This window comes from Sardina pilchardus, chromosome 6, assembly GCF_963854185.1.
Source record: "Sardina pilchardus chromosome 6, fSarPil1.1, whole genome shotgun sequence".
Lineage (NCBI taxonomy): Eukaryota > Metazoa > Chordata > Actinopteri > Clupeiformes > Clupeidae > Sardina > Sardina pilchardus.
The window spans coordinates 32535425-32563090 of NC_084999.1; the positions used below are offsets into that span (position 1 = coordinate 32535425).

Genomic DNA, 27666 nt, shown 5'->3' on the forward strand with positions numbered 1-27666 from the left:
AGGCAAATATGTGATTTGACATCAATATAGGCTCATATAGTCTGGCTTCTATCATTTTTTTGCTTTCAGTTTAGGGGTTGTGTGAGAAATGCACTGTCAGTTGTCCTCTAATCCGAATGCAATTAATGCAATGCAATGCAAGGCAGAATTCAATTTCACTGTCTAAAAATAGGCCAGTATTATTTTAATTGTGCTTGTGCCTGTGTGCAAAACTGGACTTTAACCTTAGGTCGCTTTGCTCCGCAAGCCACAGCGGAGGTTACTTGTCTAGCTTTAAGACCATGCAAGCTGAGCTCGTCATATGACTATTGTGTACGAAACCACTGCAAGGCGTGGAGCTGGCCATTGAATGGCAGTGCTGTTGCGAGGGGAGGTGACTGCATCTCTTTCAATGACAGATCGCAGCAGTGCCTGTTTATTTTGGTTCTCGCCGCGCTTCTTCGCACCCTTGACCCCTCTCTTGGTGGATAGGATGAGAGGATGGCGAAATGCCGAGAGACCAACGAGGAGAAGCTGATGGAGTCTGCGGTCCATCAGGATCGCAGGGACCAAGCGACTCCAGCGCATCCCAAAATGGACAGTGATGATGAGAGCGACGAGCTGTCACTGGAGGAGATTTTGACGCTTTACAATCAGCCGATAAACGAGGAGCAGGCTTGGGCTGTCTGCTATCAATGCTGCAGGTCTTTGGCGCAGGGACACAGAAGGAGAAATTCCAAATCGGCCGGTGCTGTGGCAGTAGGCAGTGCGGGGAGGATTGACGGTCCGGCTAATGTGAGAATCTATAAAGATGGTGTTATCAGATTGCAACATCATGGCACTGGTCCAGGTAAATTCCTTATGTAATGATTCATGGTCTCTATGACAACAACAAAACGGCTTATTATTTTTATTAGACATTTTGGAGTGGGTTGTCACGATATGGTTGTCGTCAATTTTCACTGATGCAAAGACTGCATGAAATTACTCGAAGGCTTTTGTGGTAGCTACTTTGCCACTTAATGCAATCATGCATCACAACATGGGCACCAAAATCTCTTGGCTCGTAATGGAGCGAAATCGTTGTCTCATGCTAATGCCATATTGGTATCCAGAATTATGCAATATGAGTAACTGGGCCTACCAGCGGATGAACAGAGAAGCCTATGCTATTGGCCATGCGTCTGATTGTAAAGGGATTTACTGGATAGCTTTAAGATGGCAACGCATGTGTGGGTATGTGGCCAGAGGTGTTGAAGAGAGAACGCCCTGTTATTGTGGTCCCAAAGAGAGGCTGTGTTGTGTCTGTGAATTTAACACAATCCAACTCATTTTTAAGAATGCTCAGGTATTGTCATTTTGAATACTGAATGTGTTAAGTACAGTAGTTCGCATTACACATCTGTGCCAGTGAGAATAGGGCTGAAGTGATCTGCTCTTGGTATATACCACTAAGAAAAACATATTTATAAGTATTGTTAAAATCCTGGTACTAGCAGTTTGTTGAGAATTATCTTGTAACTTTTTTTGGATGTTAATGGATTGGAATTCTATAGGTTCACACAATATGGACTGTGTGACATGACGCCAAAGGTATGCATTTAGCAGGAGACTTAAAAGGGTGGTGACAGTCTTGCTTTGTCATTGTGTTGACATTATCTCATGTAATGCTCAAAAGAGTTAGCTAGAACAGTGTCTTGGCATTGGATTTGTATTCCTTGGGTGTGTCTGTGAGCTGAGTATACAAATTAGTTGTGCTACTTCCTCATGCCTTGGCAGTAATGAGCATTATAACTTGTTTGTGGAGTCAAATTTAGTCAGTGTGCATGTTGCATGCTTTCTTGTCTAGCCAAAATTCATGTACCAATTCATGCTCCTTTGGACCTGAGTGGATACCCAGCCTTCTAATATACCAGGGTTCAGCCTGCAGGCCTTAAGGTGTTTTTTGCTTCACACTGTGCACACAGTTTGCTACCTAAATGAAGGCAGTTTTGTGTCTGTTCTTTGGAGAGGTTGACAGAATGTTTGCCACAAGAATGTGTTCAGCCTTGCACAACCAGGTGCTGTGTGCCAAAGACGCGTGTTGACCTCCTCCTCGAACCAAAAGAAATTGAAGTTCAATGTCTTACAAGCCAAGATGCTTTTTATCTGGCATCAGCAGCTCTGTGCCTTATGGCGTCTAATCAGACTTTGCCTAACAGGACGAACGCATCCAAGACAAAGCTATTTCCATCTCTGTGGCTCATACTTCCGTGCACCTCCAGATAGACATCAAGTCCATGAACATTAGCTAGTTGGAGATGCAGATTGCCTGGGATGAGGGTTTTTAGGATGGCAAATAGGTGGGCAGTTATACATGAATAGTTTACTCCCCAAACCCTTCCATTGCGTATACTTGTTTGTGTGCTAAGCTCCTTGTGTATTGAGCTAGACGTTTTGGGAAGACGGTGAAGCATCTCCATATTGGAGCACTTGGGCATAATGCCTTTATTTCACCAGACTGCCATTTCTGTACGGAAGGCCATTAAAATGTTTTCACTCAGGCACAGAACTGGGTTCCCTTCACTCATTTACAATGAAGCCATTTGTTCCCACTGACTGGTGATGGACACTGGTCTGTGTTGTTCCGCTGTAGTCAAAACAGATGGTTCAAATGGTTGTGTTGGCCATACAGAACCATATTAAAGTTAAGACTGGTGCACAAAATATGTGGGTCATAGTTGACATGCCTATAGGTTTGTGGTGGATGATTTGAGAATTGGCAATGGGAGAAAATGTGGACATCCTTTAGATTGACCTACTCAGAATGCAATCCTATTTGTGGTTGCAGAGAATGTTCTGTTCACAATGGACTACAGCATATATTTTTTGGCCTACTTTTAGAAAAAAGTGTCATTCTAATGAGAATTCCAATGGAAATATAGAGATTCACTGAGCATTCACTGGTGCATTGATCTGTTGATTGATCTACTGTAGAGCTCCCTGAAGTCTTTTCATTTCTGATTTCATAAATGAAGTGTGTTGCCAAAAATACACACATCTCCTTTACATAATAAACTGAGCCGCTGCTGGCCTGGCCGTTGCATAATACTCATAAGGTTGGTGTGTGTACTGTTCCCTGTTCTTCCCCAACTTACTTTTGTGTTCTCTCTCCCACAGATACCTTTGCCTCACCTTGCACATCCAAACAGGTGAGTGGTTCTCTCTCTCTCTCTCTCTCTCTCTCTCTCTCTCTCGCCAAAAAGTCAGCATGTACTGCCCACTCACCTCAGTAACACATGCATGCTACATGATAAGATGTGTAAGCGTTTATTTAGGTTTTAATGTAAACAAACACTTCATAATGGGCGTGGGAATCGTCAGAAAGATTTTTTATTTATATTCATTATAATCATAATCATCATTTACTAAATATGTGCAGCTCTTTCTAGATTGAGGAGATTGCAGTATTGTACACATATTTGATTGTAAGAGTAAAAGTGTGATATAGTTGTCATACAAATCTACCTCTGTACTTGGTAGCGGTGATGGCCCTCAGAGCCCAATTACACTGCACACTGACATCATCAGTTGTGCCTCTTCAAGCACATACATTAATACAGAGTGTAGATTGGGCTCTGCCACTTATCGTAGCAAGCACAATGAAAATGCCACTTTGAGTTTCCTCTCTTTGATGTCAGTGGCTGTTGACATTTAAAAGCCCAATTAGAGTGGAGTAGTAATGGTTCCCTGCTGAGATTACTGCGTGCATTCCAGGAGTGCCCCTTGCCCAGACAGGTTTGCCACGGGGTCAGTAGTTACCCCTTCGAGAGAAAAACACTTGATTTTCAAAAGATTTCCCATCAAGTGCTATTTTAGTGATGGGGAGACGTATTATTTGGACTTTGTCGGTGTCAGACATTTTTATTCTGGATGGCAGAATCCACCAATGTCTGACACCGACAGACTGGAGTGAGTGGTTGTTGTGCGGTTGGCTGAGCGAGTGTGGGTGATGTGGAGTGAGGTGGGCACGCTGATCTGGGATCAGTCCTGCATGGCTGCTGTGGGAGGCCTGGAGAGGCATGAGCGCCAGTTAGTGGAGCAACCAGAGCAGATGGAACACCCACCAACACACTCACATGATCAGGCACACACACACACACACACACACACACACACACACACACACACACACACACACAGAGAGAGACACACACAGACTAACAAATCTACACTGCACTGTTACACCCACATACACCAACAACACACATAGCCTTCAGTGGAGTGCAGAAAGTCAAAAGTCTGCCTTGTAATAATGCACACTTGAAACACATTTAACAATCACTCTCTTACTCTGGCTCCTCTCCCTCTCACACACACTCTCTCTATCACACACACACATCCACACACACACACACACACACACACACACACACACACACACACACACACACACACACACACACACACACAGAGAGAGTTAAATGGTGCATGGCCCACCCCTGAGAGAATGAGAGAATCTGAGACAAATCCTCGTTAAGCAGCTTTTCAGCAGAGATGAGTTCTCACAGCGCATTGGTGAAGGAAACTCTGAAACTCGGTCAAGGAGCAGGAAGTGTGGATGTGGGCTCATCATTACTAACATAATTGATTACCCATGCTTGTTTTGGGCCAGACACCCTCTAGTAAGGAAATTAAAATGACAGATCAAAAGATTGTGTGTACTGTATGTGTGTCCCAATTTTAATTTCCATCCCGTACCCTGGAAATCAGTCATGCTTCACCAAAGGGAAACGATTCTCATGTTTCAATAATGAGACACTTAACACTATTTAGAGAGCTTATAATAGACCAGAGATTCTCCACCATCCATCCAGCAGTGAAATATAATCCTCATGGCATTGTTATTAGATTAGCAAACAGCTATTGGTGTGAATGTTAGTAGTATAAATTACCTTCAGTTTGAAATGGTGAACACTTTTGAAATTGGACTGTAAATGGAATTGCTGAACACTGTTCATTGGTACAGTGTGTAACACTTGTTGGTTTTCTGATTGCCTGCATGGTACAGTATGTGCGTGCTGATTCATACAGCAGATCTAAGCAGTGATAGAGGTTTCTTAGTGACTAGAGTCTGAAGAAAACGAGTGAAAGGGCACGATGAGTCACTGTAGCCTGCTGTGAGAGAGCAGTTTGGGCCAACATGAGAGCGCAGTTTGGAGCGGCCCAGTGGGGTTTTTTGGCTGCTAAAGAGGTGGCACAGTGGGATCACTACCTTTAGTGGGTAATGAAAAGTGCAGACATCATGGTTTTCATGCTCTGCTTAACCTGACAGTAGGCTATGAGTGATTGCTCTGTGAGGCTCCTGACACATGCACTGAACGTTTTTCAAAGAGAATGAGAGAGAGAGAGAGGGAGAGAGAGAGAGAGAAAGAGGTGTTGCTGTCAGCAGTGGAGAAGCTGGCACACCCAGTCCAACCCTGAGCAAGACATCTTGTCATCAGTTCCCTTAATTGACGAGCCCAAACACACTGCTTGTCTCAGTCACGGCGAGAGAGGAGATGAGCGCGAGGGCAACGCATCGGAGGATTGACCTTCTAGAATCTTCTTGACTGGCGCCTTTTATCTCTGGCCCTCCTGTCATTTGGTATTTAGTTGCAGTCAATTGTTAGGATTAGAGCAGAAACATGGCAGATCTCTCCCTGTGTTTGGGCTTGGTGTGGAGCTGAACACACTGCTAATGATGTGGAGGGCATCATCAAAGGGCCTCAGTCTCGTGGTGTTTCTCTCCCCTCTTGCGCTGGATCACGTCTCCTTACTCTCCACCTCTTGTCTGTCACCTTTAACTTTGCCACGGCGTGTGATTCACTCAGAGAAAGACTTTGAAGTGGACATGACCTTCATATGACCAGACTGAGCGGTGGATGTCCGAATGACATGCCAAGACATGTCAACTCATAGCTATTCACAGTTTTTCATGTGTATTTGGCGGTATGCATCTTTTCCATGTGTGTGTGTGTGTGTGTGTGTGTGTGTGTGTGTGTGTGTGTGTGTGTGTGCATGCATGTGTGTGCATATGTGCAAGTGAGCTGGTGTTGGTTTGCAAAGCGTTTCGTTTGTGACATTTAACATAACTCTCATAAGGGCCTGTTCCATGTCTGCCAGCTTGCCAGCACTGAGACAAACATGAATAAGCACAACAAATCACATCAAATTAGACTTTAAATCAATTTTTATTGAAAGCTATTTTGATTTGTTCTGATCTTCAGCGCTATTAATGTTAAATTAGATTTCATAACCTAGGGAAACATTTCAGATTCAAAACATAACTCCCCCTCTGTCCTTCCTTGGTGAAGTCCACCCTAGTCCATAATGACCCCCATTATTACTGCGGCAGGTCACCTCCGTTTGACAGGGAGGTCATGATGATTTTTCTCCTGGATGAAATGGGCAACTGTTCAGTCTTTATGACATGGGGCACATCAAAGGGCAGTGAATGCTGTGGCAGACAAAGCTACCATTATTGCCCTGCTCTTCATGGGGGGGGGGCATATGAAAGCATAAGCAGACCTCCTCCCTCAGAAAGCTCTCCACCTCTTTGTGCCCCTGGCTTGGGTTTCCAAGGTGAGCAAGTGGCAGTCTGTCAGGGGGCAAAACCAAAGTTTGTTTCCAACTGATTCATTTCCTGCTTCAGCTGTAGCCTAGTTTGGAAGATTTATTAGGTGGGCTTTTGGAAAGTGTCTCTCTTCAGATTCTGTGCCAGAATATAGCCTACTGGGTTCAGGTCTAACTTGTATTTTGTATTTATGCAGTGATGTGAAATAAATTCTATCATCGAAAGAACAATCATTTTTGAGAGATGTGTGAGAGTTTAGCATCACAGATCTGGTGGCATTAAAGAAACACTTGACATGATTTGACCAGACAGACATGGGGGAGAAAGAGGCTTATATCTGTGCGCGTATACATATTTATTGTGCGTGTTTATTTATGACTTTCGCCCTGGATCTGGAGATCTGCCCAGAGGCAGGAGAATTCTCTTACTTGGTTATGTAACTGGCATGGCCACAGTCAGCAAGGCCAGCAGAGCAGTGTCCCGTCGCTAACCAGACACTCATTCATTTGACTGGGGATGCCACTGTTCTAACTAGTACAGTATTGCCAGGTTTCTTGACAGGATTAAAGCTGATGGTGATACACAAGGGAACTCTTTGAGCATTCCGGTGTTCCTGATTATTGTTGGCCGGGGCACATTCCTATTGACATTGGTCCACATTTTTAACCATCAGTAGAGAAAGCACTTTAGTCATCCGTATAGCAAATTGTCACGATCATCTGCTCAGAACATATGGAACAGTGGTTGCTCAGCAACATGGCTCATGAGCATCATTCTAGGCTGATGATACACAAGGCAACTTTTTGAGCAATGTTGCTGAGCAATGTTCCTAAATTCTGGCACGTTCCCAAATTTTCCAATTTTCATGATCATCCAATCAGAACACATGGAACTATTTATGTTGTTGCCTAGCAACATTGCCCAAAAAATTGCTATTTAGGAGAAATTGAACATACGTATTTATTTTGTTTTCATTAAAGCACTTATTTTGTGATAAAGTAATAAATGAGCCTTTATTATTTTAATTCTACAAAAATTAATGTTGATTAGAGCATTCGAATAAACTAAATTTCCAATATTGGCAACCTCAGGATAATAGTTTGATCCTGTTTTGTACAACATGCAAGGATACCTTTGTGACATTTATGCTTATGTAATGGTACATTGATATAGGAACTGACACCAGAACAATTCTTGATGGAGAATCGGTCTGGGGCTGTAACCATAACCAAACCAATTGAGACACCATCACTTTAATTTTGCCTCTGCCTATATCGTTGTATGAGGCCCACTCCGTCACGGATAGGCAGTTGTGATTGATTCATGGGATTTCTGTGATTTTGGAAAATCGGTGGGATAGTTGCGAGACGGATTCCAGAGCAAATTTGGATGTGCTCTGGGATTTGTTTGATTCTCATATGCTTTTTCAATTTGTCCAGGAAATGTTGTATTTTGAGATGCATGGAGTATGTACATTGAAGTAATGCATGTGATTCCCCGAGGGCAGCATTGTACGCTGTATACTGTTGTGTTGTCTCTAGGCATTTGGCATTTAGGTATTCATCAATTAAATTGGTATTGAGAGTCTAGTCTGACCTTTTATGTATGTACTGTACAAATGATTATTGTGAATTTTATAGACTCTTCTATAATAAAGTCTGTAACGTTACTGAAATGTTATCAGAAGCTCTGAGAGAAAATGGGAAATGGAAATGGTTTGTTTTACCTGAAGACGAGTGATACTATGAAAAGGGAGCCTGAGGTGGCCCTGTGCTGCTGTAGCAAAGCTAGAGTCTGTTTAATTTGCTGTACTTTAGAACCCCCACTTCTTGTGGCAGGAATTCTCTTGACTCTGGCAGACTTTGATGTTTTTCCCCCACTCATCTCTCTTTAAGCCTAAAGTCTCTCTCTTTCGTCTTTTTCACTGTGTGCACTTTCCTGCCAGTCACAAGCTTTAGAGTGAGATTTGGACATATCATTGGAAGCTGGGTAATGTTTCTGTCTCTTCGCTCAGCAAAATAGCACTTACTGTAGAGCTGACCCTGTCTTCAAGGAACTGCTGTACTGGCTTGAAAAGTTCATGATATTTCATTCAAAACCAGTATGAGTACTGTACGTGGCACTTTTCATACCCTGTAAGCTCTTACCATTACATTGATCAGACTCTTTTCTATCATCTGTGATTTTCTATGAACTCAGTATACTCATCCATGCCCCAATTGTCATAATGCTATCCCATGTATAGGATGGAGGGTGTCTAGTGTCATTAAGTAGTATGCCTACTGGTCTGTAAAAGTATGCAGTGGCATGCTGGGTCTCTGTAGAACGGGTCAGGTGACAGATGACAATGAACTGGGTTTGTGTTGGTGTGGCGCATCAGCTGAAGGGGCATGGGGCAAGTGGACAGCTTTAAAAAAAAAAAAGATTTTCATTCATTGTTATAATACATTAATTGTTATTATTGTTCTAATACTATAGTATTATAACAATAATAACAATTAATGTATTATAACACATTATAGTATAATGTGTCCGCAGAGTATGGTATTAGAAAACCATGGTCTTAGACCTGGCCATGTTTTTCCATAATGATGAAGGACCTGAAGCTGCAGATTGTACGTAGTAACCAGAGCTCCGGCTGATCCCTCAGGCTACCAGGTTCCCAGGTATGGGGGAACAATTGAGGATCAGGACTTTCTCACGACAGGTTGTAGTTTCCCTCAGACACGTTTGATCTCTGGCTTGTTGTGAAACTGGGTCTTCAAAGGGAGGGTCACTGTGCATTCACGTTTCCATTCACAGTCAAATCTTTGTACGTTGCCATGGGATTCAGCTTTCATTTAGGTCAGGCTCTCAACAATACATGCATTTAGCATGGTCTAATTACCTTAAGGACAGCTATTTGCCTTATCTGACAACGCAGGCTGTGATAGCGCAACTTATCTGTGTCATTTGCCCAGATTAAGACTGTTGGAAGGTAAACGTTACCCTCCAGCTCATTTAAACAGAACCGGGAGCTGGGTTGGGGTTCTCAGCCTGAGCCGTGAGCCTTGGTTGTGGGCCTACTCTGAGAAGAAAGTACGGTAACACTGCAGCTACAGTACACAGCCAGCGAGGATTACAATGAATGAAGGAAGCACAAAATTGACAGGGATGACATCTTCTACAAATTACTTTGAAAGTATTTGTTATTACCACCAACAGAGTTTGTGTAGAACCTGCATGCTTACCTGAGAGGTTAGCACATTGTGTTAAGTGTATAGACTTACAGTAATTTTGTCAGATAGCAGATCCCTTGTAGCTAGCAGCTACTATTCTCTGTGTACTGTACATTCATGACAGTAAATGCTGGCCTCCAGAAGCTCTAGCAGCCTGGGCTCATGGGCTGTGATGTTATTGTGCACGGCTCAGGAAACATGATCATGAATGGCTGTGCATTCACAGCACCACAGCTGTCAGCCATGCGCACTGCACTGCTCAGAGATGAAGATTACATTACATAACCGCCACACAAATCCATCCCTTTAGTTTTGCTTGGCAGAACATGACCATGTGGATTTAAGACGCTATAAACCATTTACTTGTATTGTCCTTTCATTCATGTTTGTCTGCCAAGCATTTTTCTGTTAAATGGGTGGTTCTCATTGTGGGCAATTAGCTTGGGTGTATTGACATGGACTGCCTTGCAAATAGACTTAATCTGATAATGGCAGTTTAGAGGAAGGAATTATGATATACATTTTTATAATATTGAATAATGTTATCATTGTCTTTGTTTTCAAACAACAGCATCATGGTTTCTGTTCCCTAGATGCATTTGAATAGATTTATTCTTTGGTTTCACCTTTGCTTGCATTGCAGTGTATCATTTGAATCCACTGTTTTGGTGTAGGCCTATTTGTGCAATGTATAGTAGTATTCTTGAACTGTATTTGTGTTATTATTGTATGCCTATGGGAGTTAGTGTATGTTTGCAAGGGTCCTTGTGTGAGTGTGTGTGTGAGTGAGTGAGTGAGTGTGTGTGTGTGTGTGTGTGTGTGTGTGTGTGTGTGTGTGTGTGTGCGCATATGTGCAAGTACGCTGATGTGTGTGTATGCTTAGGCTTTCATATGTGACATTTAAAATAACTCATAAGGGCTTATTCCATGTCTGGCAGCAGGCGTGCGTGCGTGCGTGCGTGCATGTCTTAACGAGCATCTGGGTCTGTGTATTTTGTGTTGAATATGAATGTTATGTAAATATATTTGTTTGTGCGTGTGTGTGTGTGTGTGTGTGTGTGTGTGTAGGTGATTGAGTCCCTGGGCATCATGATCTACAAGGCTCTAGACTACGGCCTGAAGGAGAACGAGGAGCGGGAGCTGAGCGCTCCCCTGGAGCAGCTTATTGACCTCATGACCAACATGGCCGACGCCGAGAGGGACAGCTGCCCTGACGAGGGCTACGAGGCCACCGAGGAAGAGGACGAGGAAGGTGACGATGACCCTGCACTGGCCTGCAGCGTCCGATGCTATCGAGAAATCCTGAAGGTATTTCACTCTATTACAGGTTGCATTTCTGTATTGTGCATATTGCAGTGACTGAAGATGTCTGTGTTGGCTATGTAAATACATGTATCTACACCCAATATGTACAGTACTTTTGTGTATAGACGATGACAACATGTCGAGAGAACACAATGTGTACACTTCATTGTAGTCAAGGTGTAGTGTGGGCACACCAGAGGGTAGAAACTTGAGGTGTGCTCTGTAGTGATACAAGGATACAAGGATACAAGGATACAAGGATGTTTATTTGTCACATGCATATGATTACTAATGTAAAGAATGCAGTGAAATGGTCAGAGCTGGTGTGACTGTGTGCTGCAGTGTTTCCATTCGTTCTCATTACTTCTTCGTCAGTTTGTTCAGTTAGCAATGAATGAGAGTCTCCCATACAGCTGTGCTGGGGGTTAGCAGGGCAGACACTCCAGGAGGAAGTAGTGTGTGTGAGTGTGTGTGTGTGTGTGTGTGTGTGTGTGTGTGTGTGTGTGTGTGTGTGTGTGTGTGTGTGTGTGTGACTCCACTGATGAAGCTGCAGCGGGTCCTAAGATGAACCAGCCAATGTATTACATAAGCAGCAGCATCAGACGCACAGTGCAGTGCAGTGCAGTGCAGTGAGAATGGAGGACTCCAATCAGAGGACTCTAATCTTTTGCACTGCGGGACGTCCTCCCTGCAGCGCGGGGACAACTGGCGAGACAAAAGTAGGAGGTCGGAGACGGACTGCGGCTCTGGTATCTCTGTAGCCGGACTGTAGTGACCGCAGCGCTATGGTGGTTTCATTCACACACCCTTTATTTCGTTTGCATGTTTTGTTCCTGGAATTGTTTGTCTCATTTGTTTGCTGATACCTTTGTACCATTATGTTTGTGTACTTTCTTCTCGCCTATACTCACACAAAAGAAAACATGCAGGCTCACACACTCACACACACACACACGCATACTAAAGATGCATACTCATCCACTGTTTCTTTATTAATATTATTAATCTCACCCAAACCATTTTCCAAAATCTGATTTTGGTTTGAGTTATTTAAAATCCAAGTTCACTCACAAATCAAACCTAATCCACATCAAACCGATTATGGATTATGCTAGACGGGGATGTGGAAATGTGGATGTGGAGATTTTTGATCTCATATTAGGCATTTAGGCCCAAAGCAGGGCTTTTGCTGATTAGATCGTTACAGCATCCTGAGTTAATGGGGAATGACTTGTGCCAGAACTCCAGTGGAGCATGAGTCAGAGGGCCGTCTGTTCAGGCTCAGGAGGAGAAGAGGAGAGAGGAGATGCTTGCTTTGTCTCTAACGGCTGTTATCACACCTCCGACGCCCCCATGCAGCTACCTTCATATGGGCCTATCTGTTGCTCCTGGTGCCGAGGAGGCTGGTCCAGGACGGAGGCAGTGCAGCTGAGGAAGAAGGGTGTAGGATGTGTTTGGGACAGGATGGGACGTTTGCTACTTTTTCTCTCACTCTTTTCACTCTCAAACACACTCCCTTGTATTCTCTCGCCCCTTCTCTCTCCCTCACTTTCTTTCTCCTTGTCTCTTCTCTATCGCTGTCTCCCTCTCCCTCTCTTTCTCCCTCTCTCTCTTCCCTATCTCTCTCTCTCCCTCTCTTTCTCCCTCTCTACCTCACTCTCTCTCTTCCCTATCTCTCTCTTTCTCTCCCTCTCTCCCTCTCTCCCTCGCTCCCTCTCTCTCTCTCTCTCTCTTTCTCTATCCCCCTGTAGATGTGCTCCTCCCACCTCCCGAGTCCCTCGGACGCTCCTGCCCACTACCAGGCGGTGTGCCGCGCGCTCTACACAGAGACCAGAGAGCTGCGCACCTTCCTGCAGAAGATCCACAGCGCCAAAGAGGTGAGGGGCTCCGCTGGGACCCAGGGCCACTCTGAACACACCATCACTGCTCACCAACGTCTCTCCAATGCATCCAGAGGCCCACTGGCCAGCAGTTTAACAAATGATTGAGTCAGGAATGTTTCTTATGTTGAACTATGACTACGGTCAGATGCACTAAAAGTGGACATTCGTTAGGGACACATTAATAAGGAGAGAGCCCAGCCAAATGGCCTTGGAGAGGTGAGCCTTGTTGGCCTCCAAAGGAGTCTACAGCGAATGTGCATGTGAATCTGCTCATTACTGTTCCACAGCAACACAAAGCTGTAGCCTATAGGCTCTGTAGCATACTGGTGACTGCCTGCACCAGCTGAAGAGCACGCACAGTATCTATTGTGTATGGGTGACGGAGGGGAACATGAGAACTGAATAGTTTCATTTTTGAATAATGAAATGTTATTTTCTCATTCTCACACATGTTGTACTGAAATAGTAATTCATGTTCATTGGAGAGACTCATTATGACAGCTGCACTATCTTTCATCCGAAAAAACTAAAAAAACAGATGGGAAGACAGGCTCATTTGCATGAGATTTTTTATCCATAATTGCTCACAGTTGGAGTTTGTCCAAACTGCTGCAGGAGTGGGAGTGCTCTGCAGAGAGTGCCTCTCCTGAGGGGTAGCGCTGCGCTGACGCTTGCCTTCCTCCGCCATCCGTTTGCATGAAGCCAAGGATTTCACTCATTATATAAGTCTCTGTTACAAAAGAGATCGGATTCTTCTTACAAGGCAGTGCGTAAGGAGATTACGTTAATAGGGAGAGAAAATGTAGGTCTGAGGAACACGGATTTAAGCGGGGCTGCAGATTGACAAAGCGCTGATGTACATTGTGATCAGAATGTGTGGTGGGAGTCAGGAGGTCTGGGTGTCTGATCTGGGATCAGTGAGGGTAGAGGGGTGATGTGGGAATGGAGTCAGATTACAGATTACAGATTACAGCCTTCAACAATTGGTGTTATCATGAGATGGGTTGACGTTTGTAGGTCAGGGTTTAAGCTCTGCGTATGTTCATGTTGATAAACTTTGCATCAAGACCTGTTAATTTGGCTTCTGTGGATTTTTAGATGGATATGTGTGTATACACAGGAAGTATTTTATTTTGCTTATCCTATAAACACATGCATGAATGCTCTCTCTCTCTCTATCTCTCTCTCTCTCTCTCACACACACACACACACACACACACACACACACACATATACGCACACAAACACAAACACAAACATACACACACACACACACACACACACACACACACACATCAGCACATCTGCAGCTCTCTCTGGTGGAGCTGTCCTCTCCCCCGGGGAGGTTTATGTGTCAGTGCTGCAAAACAGGCCTTTTATTTCATAACAAAAGAGGCAGCAGAGGGAGGCTGTGACGGAGCTGTAATTGCACCTGCATTAGTGAGGCACTCTGTGTGCCTGGACAGGAAAACATGCCCTCTGCCCAGAGCCCGGCGGAGATCTGCTGCCCGAGACTTTATGTGTGGTCAGGAGGGTCACCGCATGTTCATGTGTGATAGTAAACGCACGTAAACACATGGAACAAAACAATAACAGAATGTGCCAGGGAGCATAAATAGTTCTATTAGTTCTATTAGTCTATTGCTGTCAGCATGAAAGAAACGTATCTGAAATGAGCACATTAGGTGATGATTGGATCATACTGTTATTCACAATCACGTACAGTACACATGTAATTGTCGTAGCCTATGGCTCATTTCAGACAGATTGAGAATGTTGCATTGAAACAGAGGTTTTGGAGACTGATGATCAGCTGCTGACAGGCAGCGTTGGTGGTATGACTGGATCTTCACATTAGTCACCGCTTTCAACTGTTCCAATAGATAGAAGGTCTGTTAGCCACCTTATTTCTGGGTAGACAGAGACTAGTGTAGCTACTTCTGCAGTCATTTCATGGGTGAGATTCTGGTCAAATGCTTCATTTATCACTGATGACTGACTGGCAGTGTTTTTGTTGTTGAAAGATAGCTCTTACAAATATAAAAGTAAAACATCTCTCTCTCTCTCTCTCTCTCCCCCCCATCTCTGTGATCTATCTCTCTTCCCTCACCTCCAGAACCTGCGTAAGATCGAGGGCGATGCCGTGGACGACCCTGGCCAGGAGTTGACCGATCTGCAGAACGCTGACTGGGTGAGGGGCCTGTCACCGCCACCTCATACCTGTCTGTGCCGCCTTGTGACCAAAGCAGACCCGGCTCAGCCAAGCTCCTTATCCCACTGACTCTTAGTTCCATAGGGGCGCCACACATGCGCTGTTCTGGACCACAGTGTTGACATTTCACCATTAGCCGCTGGTATTAGCTGGATTTACTGGTTTTCTCTGCATTCCCACATTCTCCTCCCAACTAATCTATAGGAACGAAGGGTATTTTCCACAAACATTTTTCCCCCCTTGTGTAATTACCCCCAGAGCTGTTTGAGCTTATTTGCCTGTAACTGAGACCTGTCGGCCATTTGATCAGTGCGTCCGGCTGCTGTGTGCTGACCGCGTTCTTCTCCTGTGCGTAGGCTTGTTTCTGGGTGCAGGTGATGAGGGACCTGAGGCACGGCGTGAAGCTGAAGAAGGTGCAGGAGCGCCAGTACAACCCGCTGCCCATCGAGTTCCAGCTCACGCCCTACGAGATGCTCATGGACGACATCCGCTCCAAGCGCTACAAGCTGCGCAAGGTCATGGTAAGTCACTATGGGAACATGGTTCTTTTTTAAGTTCTTAGGAAACATGACATGTTCAGGGCCTTAAAATGACTGTTTGGCAAGTTCTGCTGCTTGCTAATGTAAATATTGTAACAAGTAGAATGCTAAACCCTCAATATGAAGTTCTAGAGCAATATTTACATTTACTTGATATTCATGGAACACATTGTCCTAGAATTATGTAATACAATTGATACACTTGTTTTCATTGTCACTCCACCCAGGTATAAACAAACTGGAAATACCAGTAGATGTTTTGAGTGTAGCCTGTCATGTGCTGGTAGGCGAGGGATTAGAGTTGTTTGCATATGGATTAAAGGAGTACGCTGTGGGCCATAGGGCTCTTCCTGAAACTCATACATCAACCTATACATTATACATCACACTACACATTATACAACACCTTATACATATCACTATACATTATACAACACCTTCTACTACTATACATCTCACTATACATTATGCAACACCTTATACATATCACTATACATTATACAACACCTTATACATTTCACTACACATTATACAACACCTTATACATCTCACTATACATTATACAACACCTTCTACTACTATACATCTCACTATACATTATACAACACCTTATACATGTCACTATACATTATACAACACCTTCTATTACTATACATCTCACTATACATTATGCAACACCTTCTACTGCTACTGATTTAGGAACTACAGTACAATGATGTGATAATGATAAAGTCAGTAACTTTTTGTATTGTTGCAACATGGTTTCTTTTATCAATCTTGATTCTAGGAACCTGTGTGAAAGAATTTTCTTAGTACCCTCTTGTGTTGGAGGAGGGTGAAATTACTCAAATCTAAAGCATTACTTTTTTCACATTTCATTCCTAATGGGAAATGCTGTTGTTCAGTTGCTTGATTCTGAGACCTTGGTTGAGCAGTCTAATTAAAGAATTCAACCACGTTATGTTCCTGTCCCATTTGTGTGTCTTTGCAGGTGAATGGAGACATTCCTCCACGGCTAAAGAAAAGTGCCCATGAGGTCATCTTGGACTTTATTCGCTCGAGACCACCGCTTAATCCTGTGAGTGACTTCCAGTGTAACCAGTCATTTAAAACAGTCTCTTAAACAGAGTAGGTCATGGGGATGTGAGGTAATTTATTAGTTAAGCATTACATTCATAAAGTGCTTCAGTGAACAGTGAATTTGAATTTGAATCTCAAGAGGCTTATTTGTTTACCAAATAGCATACCAAGAGCTGATCAGCCAGCTGCATAATAAGTTACTAATCACGGGTCCATCTGAATGATTCCCTGCCTCTCGGTGCCTCTCCCGTGTCTCTCCCCTACCTGCTGGGCTCCAGGTGGCGGCTCGAAAGCTGAAGCCTGTGACGGAGCGTCCTCCAAGCCTTCACGAGAGGATCCTGGAGGGGATCAAGTCTGAGAGGAAGCTGAGGCCCGTGTCTCCAGACATGATCCGCAGGAGCAGACTCGGTGAGAGGGGCCGCTCTCTCTCTCTCTCTCTCTCTCACTCTCTCTCTCTCTCACTCTCTCTCCTCTCTTACATCCCTTCTTCTTCTTCTTCTTCTTCTTCTTTCTCTGCTTGTTGCACCGTTGCACGCATATAGACATCACAATCATGCCCATATGTAAGCTTAAAACACATAGAGACATAAACATACATGAACAGATAGAGTATATTCCATAGACAAAAATGCACAATGTCATAAATATATATGCATACAATACATGGTCAAACCACTCCACTACATCCCATATTCTTGCACATAGCGCTATCATGCGGCTGTGTCGTAATCACACGCTTACACAGTTATCCTGCCATCGTCGGCACGCCTGCATGCCAAAGCTCAATTAAGACTCAATTCAGTTTGAGCAGTAATGAATCCTCAGCAATCTGGCCTGACCTTTCCCCTGATTGCAGGCAGCGTGCCACTCCAGAGCTGGCTGTATACTGCTGCCCCTGGCGCTATGCAGAGCTGGCAGCATGGAGGGCTGAGATGGCTCTCCATGTCACGGGGACACTCTCCTGCCCGTGCTGCACTTACCTCCTCACTGCCTCACACTCCTCATACACTTGTGTATCTGGGCCGGCTCCAAATACACTCACACCGTGACGCATAGAGCCAGCCAACATGCCATTTTTTTGTAATGCTGAATTTCTCATTTTCACTTTAAGTCTTTAAGGCAGGAATGTGTGTTTTGCTGAAATGTAAGTTAAATAAATGTGAGAGTCATTGTTTTGCATGATGACTGGAAGCAATAAGGAGTGTGATCCGAATACGGTGCAGTCCGCTCCACTATTGCTTCACTGCAGAGCAAATGGCGTACAGCTTCTGTTTCTCATGCTTTAGCTCAGACAATAACACATTCTTCAGGGAAGGTTGTTATTTGATTAAGTAGCTCTGCAAGCAGTCTCCGTTTTACTCCGTTTTTCTTGCCTGACCACGATGTCGTCTGTTGATGTTTTTAACCGCCTGCCTGTTTTCCTGCAGCTATTAGGCCGCTTAGCATGTCACAGAGTTTTGACACGTCAGGTAAATGGCTGACAGGTTACCTGGCTACAGGTTTTCTGTTGTGGTTTTGTGATGGTTTTTGTGTAACCTATTGTGCAGTGGTTGGACATCCACATTTTGCATTTCATGCTTCAGTCAGTTCTGGCAACATTCCAGTCGCTATGGGTGGGGTAATGTTTCATCATCTCTGAAAGTGCACACTACATTTTCTGGCAATTTCAAGACTGCCGATTGGTTTCAGTTGTCATCATTCACTATGATATTTACATTATGGAGGCATTGATCCTCATTTGGATTCCTCATCTGGAATGTTGCCATGTTCACACTTTGATATCATCTTCAACCTTGATACTAATATACCCCCACATCTTAAGATCTTCATCATTCGGACACATGCCATGTCTGTTCAACTCAAGCAACCATAACGACTGTATACAAAGCAATATAAAATGATAAAGAGGAAGAGTTCATGCATTCATATATAGAAAGGTTAACAATACAGCCTGTTGTTGAAGCCATTTTTTTACATTGTCTGCATGCTTATGTAGAATGTAATCATTTGTTTCCAGAACAGTCACTAAACTGGAAGCCTTTGAAGGTCCTTGCACCATTCTTTAGTTTCGGCTCCAGAAATAAGCCCGGTGGAGTGTGTGCTGGCTGGCTGTGGACTTTCATCGCAGGCCTTCACTCTCACACAGAGAGGCCTTTCATCTTGGCAAATGAGACTGCAGAATTTAATCTGAGGAGCTAATGGAGTCAGTTAAACACGCCTGCCTCAAATCCACAGCTACGTACGCCTTTTACAGGTCCACCGAAAGACTCGTCTATTTTCTATAGCATTCAATTTCCAAAAATGTCGCTCTTTTATGCAGCCGAGCATTATTACGATGCAGACAAATGGCCGCTGCGAGCCTGTGTGTGATTTCTGAATCAAAATATTGTTATGCTTTTCACCAGCCGTGCTAAAGATAGGTAGAGGTGCAGAATGCATAATGCCTTTCATGGCTGTCAGGCAGGCTGTGCTACTCTCCTAAGCGGCCAGGTGTCAGTATTCCAATATGCTTGTGCTGCAGCTGTAGAAAATCCCTTCCAGGAAAAAAAGCCTCTCTCATCTCACGCAGAGGTGTTCCGTTGTAGGTGCGGGGAGAAGCGTCCGCTCCCCACTGGACGTGTTACGCAGACCAGGTACTGCAGCGCTGCCAAAGCGCGGGCCTGCGCATCCGAGCCGCTCTCTCACTGCCCCCTGCTGAGGCCTGTCCGTGTCCACCTGTGTGCTCCGCTCTAATAAAGCCACTAGGTATTCAGGAGCGCAACTGTTGGCCTGTAGGTAAAGCCAAAGCTCATTAACATGGCATAACAGGGTTTTTTTTGTTGCTCAATCTGGCAAAGACTTTCATGTTTTTTCTCCTCCACTGAATGTGGAATAGATGAGAGAATGGTGAACAAGGTGGTGGGAACAGTTCAAAGAAATGAGACATTTCAGTAGAAAGGCCGGTCTTGACTAACGCTCTCTCATGTGTAATGTGCATTTGCCATAGATCATAGGTCATAGGTCAGACTCCATGCTTTGGCTTCCTCACACCGTCTCCAGTCATTTTCCTCTCACCCACGTGCTGGATTACTCCAATACATGTTTATGTTTGTGACTGGATGTACAGTATGTGTGTTTGTGACCATCTGCCTGTGGCCGCGCAGATATGTCCTCCCCTGATGCGGCCAGGAAGGCGGCCAGCACGCTGTCGCTGGCCAATGGCGTGCCGCCGCATCAGAACGGCGCCGCGGGGTCTCAGGGCCTCTTCCAGAGGAGGAGGCTTCAGGCGCCCACCCTGTCCGAGCTGGACAGCTCCGACTCCGACGTGAGTAGTCAAGGACCGAGAGTATGTGCTTGTATGTGGATATGTGTTTCTTGGTGTGTGTGTGTGTGTGTGTGTGTGTGTGTGTGTGTGTGGGGAGACCCCCAAAGTATCGGAATGCGTGCTTGTATGTCCAGTGGTCACGCTTTGTTGTCCTGTCCTTGGCGTGTTGGTTAGCAGTGTGTGTCCACTAGCGTGTGACATTGTGTCCTGTCTGTGGCCCCAGGACGAGACGGTGGGCCGGAGGTCGGCCAGCAGCTCCAGCATCGCCACGTCAGTGGTGGACGACACGTCTCCCGAAACGGCCCTGGGAAAGAAAAGTGAGTTTGCCTCGGGAGACTCAGTGGACAGTAGGGTTGACCGTGCCAGTGCAGGGTTTTGGCGTGTTGTGAACCACTGTCTGACCACGCGGGCATGGTCTTGTTCTCCCCCAGCGCCGCCCATGTTCCTGCCCATCTCGTCCACCCCGCAGCCCGAGCGGCGGCAGATCGCCCAGCGGAGGCACTCCATAGAGAAGGAGACGCCCACCAACGTGCGCCAGTTCATGCCTCCCACCAGGCAGAGCTCCAAGTCTCTGGTGAGTTCTTAAAGCAGTGCTGCGCTTCAGTCAAGAGATCTTTTGTTGAACTCACAAAAGCTTGTTTTGATTGCAGGAACAAATATTTGTATGATTTCCAAAATAGCTGCTGCACTTCCTGCAGAGTTCTGAATTAGGATGCATTTAACTGTATGTTATCAAATGATTATTATACAAGCTGTACAATGTAGAGCGCAATGCTCTCAACACTTATGTGCTAGCACTGCTAGGAAGTAATTGGTTAAAAAAGTTGTTCAACGTGCCTTAAAAAAAGCCCTTTTGTCCAGCATTGCTGGCCACAGCTCCAGAGGATTGCATAAGTGTTACAGTATATCCTTGAGCAGAGGTTGGGTGATCTATACCTGCTCTGCACACTGTGTACATGCTGTCCTTCAGCTGGAAGAAGCTTATGTCATGCTGGACCACCACCACTTGCTCAACTGGCTTGGTGCATGTTGGTGCATCGTTATATTCTGACCTCCCTCCTCAGCCAGAGCTGACCCCTCTCACAGGACCCCCCCCTCCCCCCCCACCACCACACAGACACACACACACACACACACCTCATTCTTACCTGCATTTCTCCATTACGGCTGTATCTCACCTCCGTTCACTTCTCCCCCCCTCCCTCCACCCTCCTCCCCTGTGGACCTCCTGGCACCCCAGGTGATGCGGCTGGGCCACCTGCTGCGGCGGATGCCCCTCCGCCTCTCTCGCTCCGCCCTGCACCCCGTCCGGAGTGCCCTCCCTCTGGAGGCCTTAGCTCTGGCCATGGCGGGCTCGCTCGCTGCTCTATGCACTCGAGTGTACAGCTCTGGGAGGAAGGTGCCTCAGGTTTGCCTGGTCGCCATCGCAGCTTAGAGCGTAGAATTGCGCCAGCCCTTACTGCTTGTAGGTTTTGTAGCCAGCCATTTGTATAGTTGGTAAATCTAGCCTAGAGGCCAATATTCACCCAGTGTGGTGGGTAACACTAAACTTGACCCCATGTTCACGAAACCTGTTGGAACATTGCAGTCATTCATATGAAACCCATTTTGTAATTCTTTTTAATTGTACAGTATGGCCACCTTTTGTCCAAATCAGCAAAACAGAAAGCATATTTTATACTTTTGCTGTCTATTTTTTGTAGCAATTTATCCTCTTGAGACAGATGTGATCATGTTTGTGTGGTTTCAAGTTCAGTGTTGCTGAATGTTGGATGTTGAATGAATCCAAAGGTTAGAGCGATGTACTAATCATTACTCAAATCAAAGCCCCAGCTTCTCAATCTTTACCAGCAGCCGTAGCGTAGCACATTTTGACTGAATCTCATGTCAAGTGCCCAACAGATGTTCCCTCTCTCTCCAGCTAGTCCTAGAGTGCAGTGTTCAAGTGATGATGATATCCATTGTTGACCTGTAATGTTAGTGAACGTAACGCTAAGGCTTCTTCATGTTGGGCGCTAACAACATCAGACACACTAAGTGCACTGAAGTAGATGTGGTAACTAGGCATACTTAGCAAGTCTGGCCATGTTGCTAAGGGACCGTTAGAGCACAAACACAAACAGAAGCCCTGAGGTAGTGCGTATTTGATCACTGAGCTGAATTTGGCTGAATCTGTTGAACTGCTTGACCTCTATCCCACACTGTAGCACCAGGATATTCAAAAAAGACTCCATTTCTCCCTCTCAACATCAGAGAAATGTGTCAGTTCCGGTGTCCTGCAACTTAACCTGAAGCAAACACGTTAGTGTTCGACCCTTAGGAACATAAAGCATGTGTCCTTACATACAAGATATCTCTTTCTCTATTCAGCCAATCACCTGGCTGTCTCTCTGTTTTAGGGCTGCCTGTAGCGCATGATGGAAACAGCTTGCCATCTTGCGCTGGAGACGCCACCATTGTAATCCTGACAAGGGCTCTTTAGGGTTGACAGCGACACAGGGCTGCCATCACTGAAAGAGAGAGAGAGAGAGAGAGGGAGGGAGGGAGAGGCCGAGTCAGGGTGGACGCAGGGGTGGGGGGAGGACGGTGACATTTGGAACACAGTGAGAGACCTGTGTCTGATGTTGCCGTGGTAACGGTGTTTATGGTCTGCGTTTCCCGTCAGGAGGAGTTCTGTTACCCTGTGGAGTGCCTGGCGCTAACGGTGGAGGAGGTGATGCACATCCGGCAGGTGCTCGTCAAAGCCGAGCTGGAGAAGTTCCAGCAGTACAGGGACATCTACAACGCTCTGAAGAAGGGAAAGGTTAGCCACAATGCTAATGTGTACATCAGGGAGAGGGTACATCCTAATGGGTTCAGATCAGGAACACAGTGCAGTACAGATTCACTGTGTTCCTTTCATTGCAACAGAGACAGTAGATGTTGTTGCAATCTTAAATGTTCCCCGGTTGCTCAAGAACTTTTGACCTTTTTTCTCTCAAAAAGCTTTGCTTCTGTTGCCGAACCAAGAGGTTCTCTTTCTTCATCTGGTCCTACACCTGCCAGTTCTGCAAAAGGTAAAGTGCTGTCTCCTCTTTCTCACCTCTGGCTTGCAGACTTCTCAAGATTCAGGAACCCTAACACTCCTAACCCCGTTTCCCTCTGTTTGTTTTAGGCCTGTGTGTTCCCAGTGCTGTAAGAAGGTGAGGAATTATCTCAGTTACTTCATGTCTTTTTCATTAATTATGTTGTTGTACGTGTTGTATCCTTTTATTGTTCAGCTTTAGAGATAGAAAAGAATGGTTATACATATATGCTTTCAGATAGATATAGATAATGTGTCTGTCAAGCTCTCTTAGTCGCCGTCTTCTCACGTGTCCCTCTGACTCCCCCACTGCCCGTCTGTGTGCCCGTCTCAGATGAGGCTGCCGTCTAGGCCGTATGCCAGCCTGCCCATCTACTCTCTGGGCCCATCCACCTCCACGGCCGCTGTGGCCAGGGAGCCGGCCGCTCAGAAGCCCGAGAAGCCCGAGAAGCCCGAGAAGGCCAGCGGGAGCCCCCGCCGACACAGCATCCAGAGGACCATGTCCAGGTACCACACACCTGAGCCCTCACTGGTGTCCTGCAGTGAAACCAAATGACAGATCTACCTCTGGCTGTGATTCTGGTTATGTGGGTGGTGCTGCAATTAACAATTGACATGCGGCACAAGGCATGTAACTGAAGCGCTCTGTTCGCACACACAGTGTGATTATCTCCCACTGTGATCAATGGAACTTGCCACCCCAGGTCCTGATGCAAACTATTTTTACGCTACATGAACGGAACACTTCAGTTACATGCCTAGTGTAGCCTGCCTGTGACCATTATGATAAAGGAGGAGGAGGAGGTGGAGGAGGGGGAGGAAGAGGATGGTGGTGGTGATGATAAAGATGTATTTCTAACCTCCCATAGAGGCACAGGAGATGATGTTTTCTACCCCCTCCCTCTCTCTCTTTCTCTCTCCCACTGTTTCTCATTTATTTCCCTCGCCCCTGCGCAGGTTGTCAAAGCACAGTTCCGGCTCCTCAAAGGACGAGATGGAGCTGCCCAAGGAGCTCACGGAGGACTGGAGCACCATGGAGGTGTGCGTGGACTGCAAGAAGTTCATCTCGGACATCATCTCCTCCAGCAAGCACAGCCTGTCGCTGGCCACCAAGCGAGCTCGCTTGAAACGCAAGACCCAGTCCTTCAGCATGGCCTCGGCCTCCCCCAAAGGGGGCGAGTACAAGCCCTCGGAGAGAACTATCAACGAGGTATAGACGGCGCACGGCTCTCCCTCTCTTGTTCCAACCTCAGCCCCTTTAAAATGGCTCTCAGTGTAACTGCCCTCAAGCAGTTGTGTATTTCTTTCTCTCTCTTCGCCTCTCTCTCTGTTTTCCCCTCTAAATCTCTCTCTCCCTCTGTCTCTCTGTGTAATAGGCTGGGTCCTATCTCTTTCTGTGTTTGCCTCAGTGAGTCAGTGTGTGTCAGCAGGTTCATAGGAGAGGGCTGTGGAGGCTGGCTATTCCTCATGTGGTGTGTAGTGGGTGGCGTCGTGCACGTGGGACGTTAGTGCTTATCATCACGGAGCAGCTCCTTCCAAACAAATGAAGGTTATAGCCGGTTTTATATATGTTCCGTCTCCAATGTACATAAAGAGTGCCTCATGGTCAACCTACATCCCCTCTCCTCCCTCCGCTCTGCTGGACAGCAGAGACGAGGGCCAGAGTCCATAGGCGAGTGTGTACAGTGTGGGTGGGTGGTGCCACGCCGCGCCAAACAAACCTTCCCATGATGCACCTGGTCCCTATCTGAATGTCAGCTGAGGCGTAGCATCTGGTTATCAGCCGTCCCGTGCGTCAGGGCCGAGGAAAAGCACAATTTTTGTTCCCACAGAGCATCAGGAGAGGATGAAAAGAATGATGGATGAGAAGTTTAGCTCCTGCTGTGGTCCGAGCATGGTTGCGTCCGGCTCGGAACCGCTGAAGTAGAAGATAGAATGAAGAGCAACAAATCTGAGAAGTACTTGAAGGAATTTGAAGCAGTGAAATTGTTGGTGTTTTCTACAAGTTTGACTTTTGTACAGATTTTGTGGCCAACATGTATAGTTATGTGGTCCATTTCTGAGATGGGTTTGTGATGGATATTTTTGTATCTTTTTTTAAATCTTTGGCAGATTCAGATATTCTGCATATCATTTTCGTGTTGGTCTTTTTTGTTGCAGTTATTGGCTTTGGAGATATTGTTCCACAAATTTGCACTTTCAAAAGCACCCTTTCCCACCCCCTAGCATACAGATTCTGATCAAGGACGAGGCATTGTCAAAAAAAATACTGGCACTCTCCATCATGAGATTGACCTAACCATGTCAGCCATGACTAAACAGATTTCAGCCATTTCCTCTCCTGGTTCGTTCTAACACCGTCATGTTACCACTTACCAGTAGAGGTTAATGTCATGACAGTTTTCATAATGACTCGCAATAGTATGTCTGCTATGGCAGTTATCCATGACAGTAACTGTGGTAATAGTCTGTCAAGTAAACAGTGTATGGCATCTGTGTGAACGTCCATGATAAGTCCAACAATTAAGGCCTCAAATAAAATGTCTGTACTGAACAAAATATTTCAATAGTGGTAAACATATTAGCAATTAGGGAAAGGAAAGAAATGCTGCATATTATAAGCTACAGGTAACATGTGTATGTGATCCAGGGTGTGTGGATTTGTGTAAGGCAGGCGGCAGTCTAATACTGATCTTCAGGCCACCATTTATGGTGACATTTGTGGTGCCAAAGGGACTCGATGTTTTCTTACTAATGATATAGCACAGAACTCTGTAAATACTTTAGCCACCTGTCACGTGTAGTTAATCACATGAATCATCTAATTGGATGCTGGTTTGACCATGTTTATATGTATAAATGTCATTTTTTGTACATTATTTAAAAAAAACAAAAACAAAATCTGTGAGACTTCCAAGTCAGTCTCATAACTGACACAGTACTTTGAATGATTTAGTGAAATCTGCAAAGCTGCAGTGATGTCCTCAGTCAAATGCTAGTAGTCTTCAACTATGTGTTCCTACAGTAAGCTGCATACCAATAACAAACACAGTACAGTAGTCTGATTTTGTAGGTGAGCCCGTGAAATAGCCCGCACACCTTAAATTAGTCATAGTGTGCTTGCAGTATGGCCAGAAGCAGATGCTGTGCATTTCTTTGGAAATGTTGCCGTGCTTGAATGGGGTTCTTTTTGCAAGTCTATTTATGATGGACATGCTATTTTCCTAACCTTGGCAGATCGAATTATGTCACTTCATAATATAATCCTGGACGAATGCGTTACATATAAGTAATTCAGATGATTTTTGTATTCGTGACACAGGTGATGAACAAGACTGAAAATTTTACATTTTACAGCATTTAACACTCTAAAAGCACAGACAACCATGTAGGCAGATTGCACTCTTTTCCCAAAAAAGGTACTTACAACCTCCAGAGTTGCCTCCAAATTACCAATCATATATAATCATGATCTGATCATTATATTAAGAAGACCCACATCACAAAAATACTCTTGATCATTTGAAATTGTGCTAGTTGTTTGCTGCTTCTAGTGGCACAGTACAGGGACGTAAATAAATGGATAATATGCACATAACTCCTGCAAGTGTTCTAACTATTATTTTGTCCGACCATGGAAACTATTTATATTTATTTTTAGTGTCATCATACAGGTCACTCCAACTGTATTTCATTTTATGTACCAAATGGAGATAACTGTTCAGGCAGTGACATGAACCCATGTGAAGATATTGTTGTGTATTCAGTGGAAATATAAATGGCCGCCCACAGTCCTGGGCTGTGAGACGTAGTGTTGAAGTGGTCTGACGTGCCGTGTCAACAGCCAGTTCATTCCTATTATGTTACCTTTCTCAGTGTAGCCTCCAGGGAGGCTGAATTTCAAAAACCTTGCCAATGATTTTGCCTTAAAAACATTGCCTTCTTCATGTCTGCATACTCTTTTTGTGCAAAAAAAGTTATCATTACTAGCTGTAACAATCACAAAGGACTTTAAGACTGGTATCCATGTTTTAATCCGAGGCTGTGCTCCTAGTGAGATGATGTTTCCAACTGATCTGAGATCTCATCGGCAGCCCAACTCCAGACAGGCTTTCCATCATGTGGCAGCGATGTGCATGTGTCTACTGTGTAGCTTGTACTTCTGAAGTGTACCTGTGCTCTTTTGTTTGTTTTGTTTTTCAAGGTCTCAAGATGTCACAATGATAATTATAATGATGATGACAGTAATAAATTCATGCAATACCTCTGAATGCTGAATGTTTGTGTTGTGATTTGTCTCAGCTTTCAAAAGCCTGACCTCTCTTTGACTCAGAATATAGGGCGGGAATATGATCTCAATTCTCTTTTTCAGATTCATGTACTGTTAAAAAAAACATGGCAACACCATGCACATCTTGAAACCCATCCAGTATGCCTTCAGTTAAACGTCTTGTCTTTTACTTGACTCTCTGCCATCTCCAGCCTTT

General features: G+C 45.0%; 1 protein-coding gene across 2 annotated transcripts; it reads left to right on the forward strand.

Moving 5' to 3' along the window:
* The first annotated feature begins 378 nt into the window (after nucleotides 1–378).
* spire1b (spire-type actin nucleation factor 1b) lies at nucleotides 379–27450 on the forward strand. Of its 2 annotated transcripts, XM_062539512.1 has the most exons (17): nucleotides 379–829; nucleotides 3139–3170; nucleotides 10861–11100; nucleotides 12849–12974; nucleotides 15097–15171; nucleotides 15549–15713; nucleotides 16723–16809; nucleotides 17090–17219; nucleotides 18239–18280; nucleotides 19955–20115; nucleotides 20339–20432; nucleotides 20547–20689; nucleotides 22781–22918; nucleotides 23101–23171; nucleotides 23270–23297; nucleotides 23514–23686; nucleotides 24137–27450. In XM_062539512.1, exons 1-17 carry the CDS (start codon nucleotides 481–483, stop codon nucleotides 24393–24395), a joined length of 2313 nt encoding a protein of 770 aa, XP_062395496.1. In that variant the 5' UTR covers nucleotides 379–480; the 3' UTR covers nucleotides 24396–27450. The 2 variants fall into 2 exon arrangements, with proteins under 2 accessions (XP_062395496.1, XP_062395497.1); XM_062539513.1 differs by lacking the exon at nucleotides 18239–18280.
* The last annotated feature ends 216 nt before the right edge of the window (nucleotides 27451–27666 follow it).

Coding starts and splice junctions, on each gene's coding strand:
- spire1b (XM_062539512.1), top strand. CDS start 481: ATGGCGAAATGCCGAGAGACCAACGAGGAGAAGCTGATGGAGTCTGCG. Junction 15,172..15,548: donor ATCTGCAGAACGCTGACTGG/GTGAGGGGCCTG, acceptor TCCTGTGCGTAG/GCTTGTTTCTGGGTGCAGGT. Junction 23,687..24,136: donor ATCCAGAGGACCATGTCCAG/GTACCACACACC, acceptor GCCCCTGCGCAG/GTTGTCAAAGCACAGTTCCG.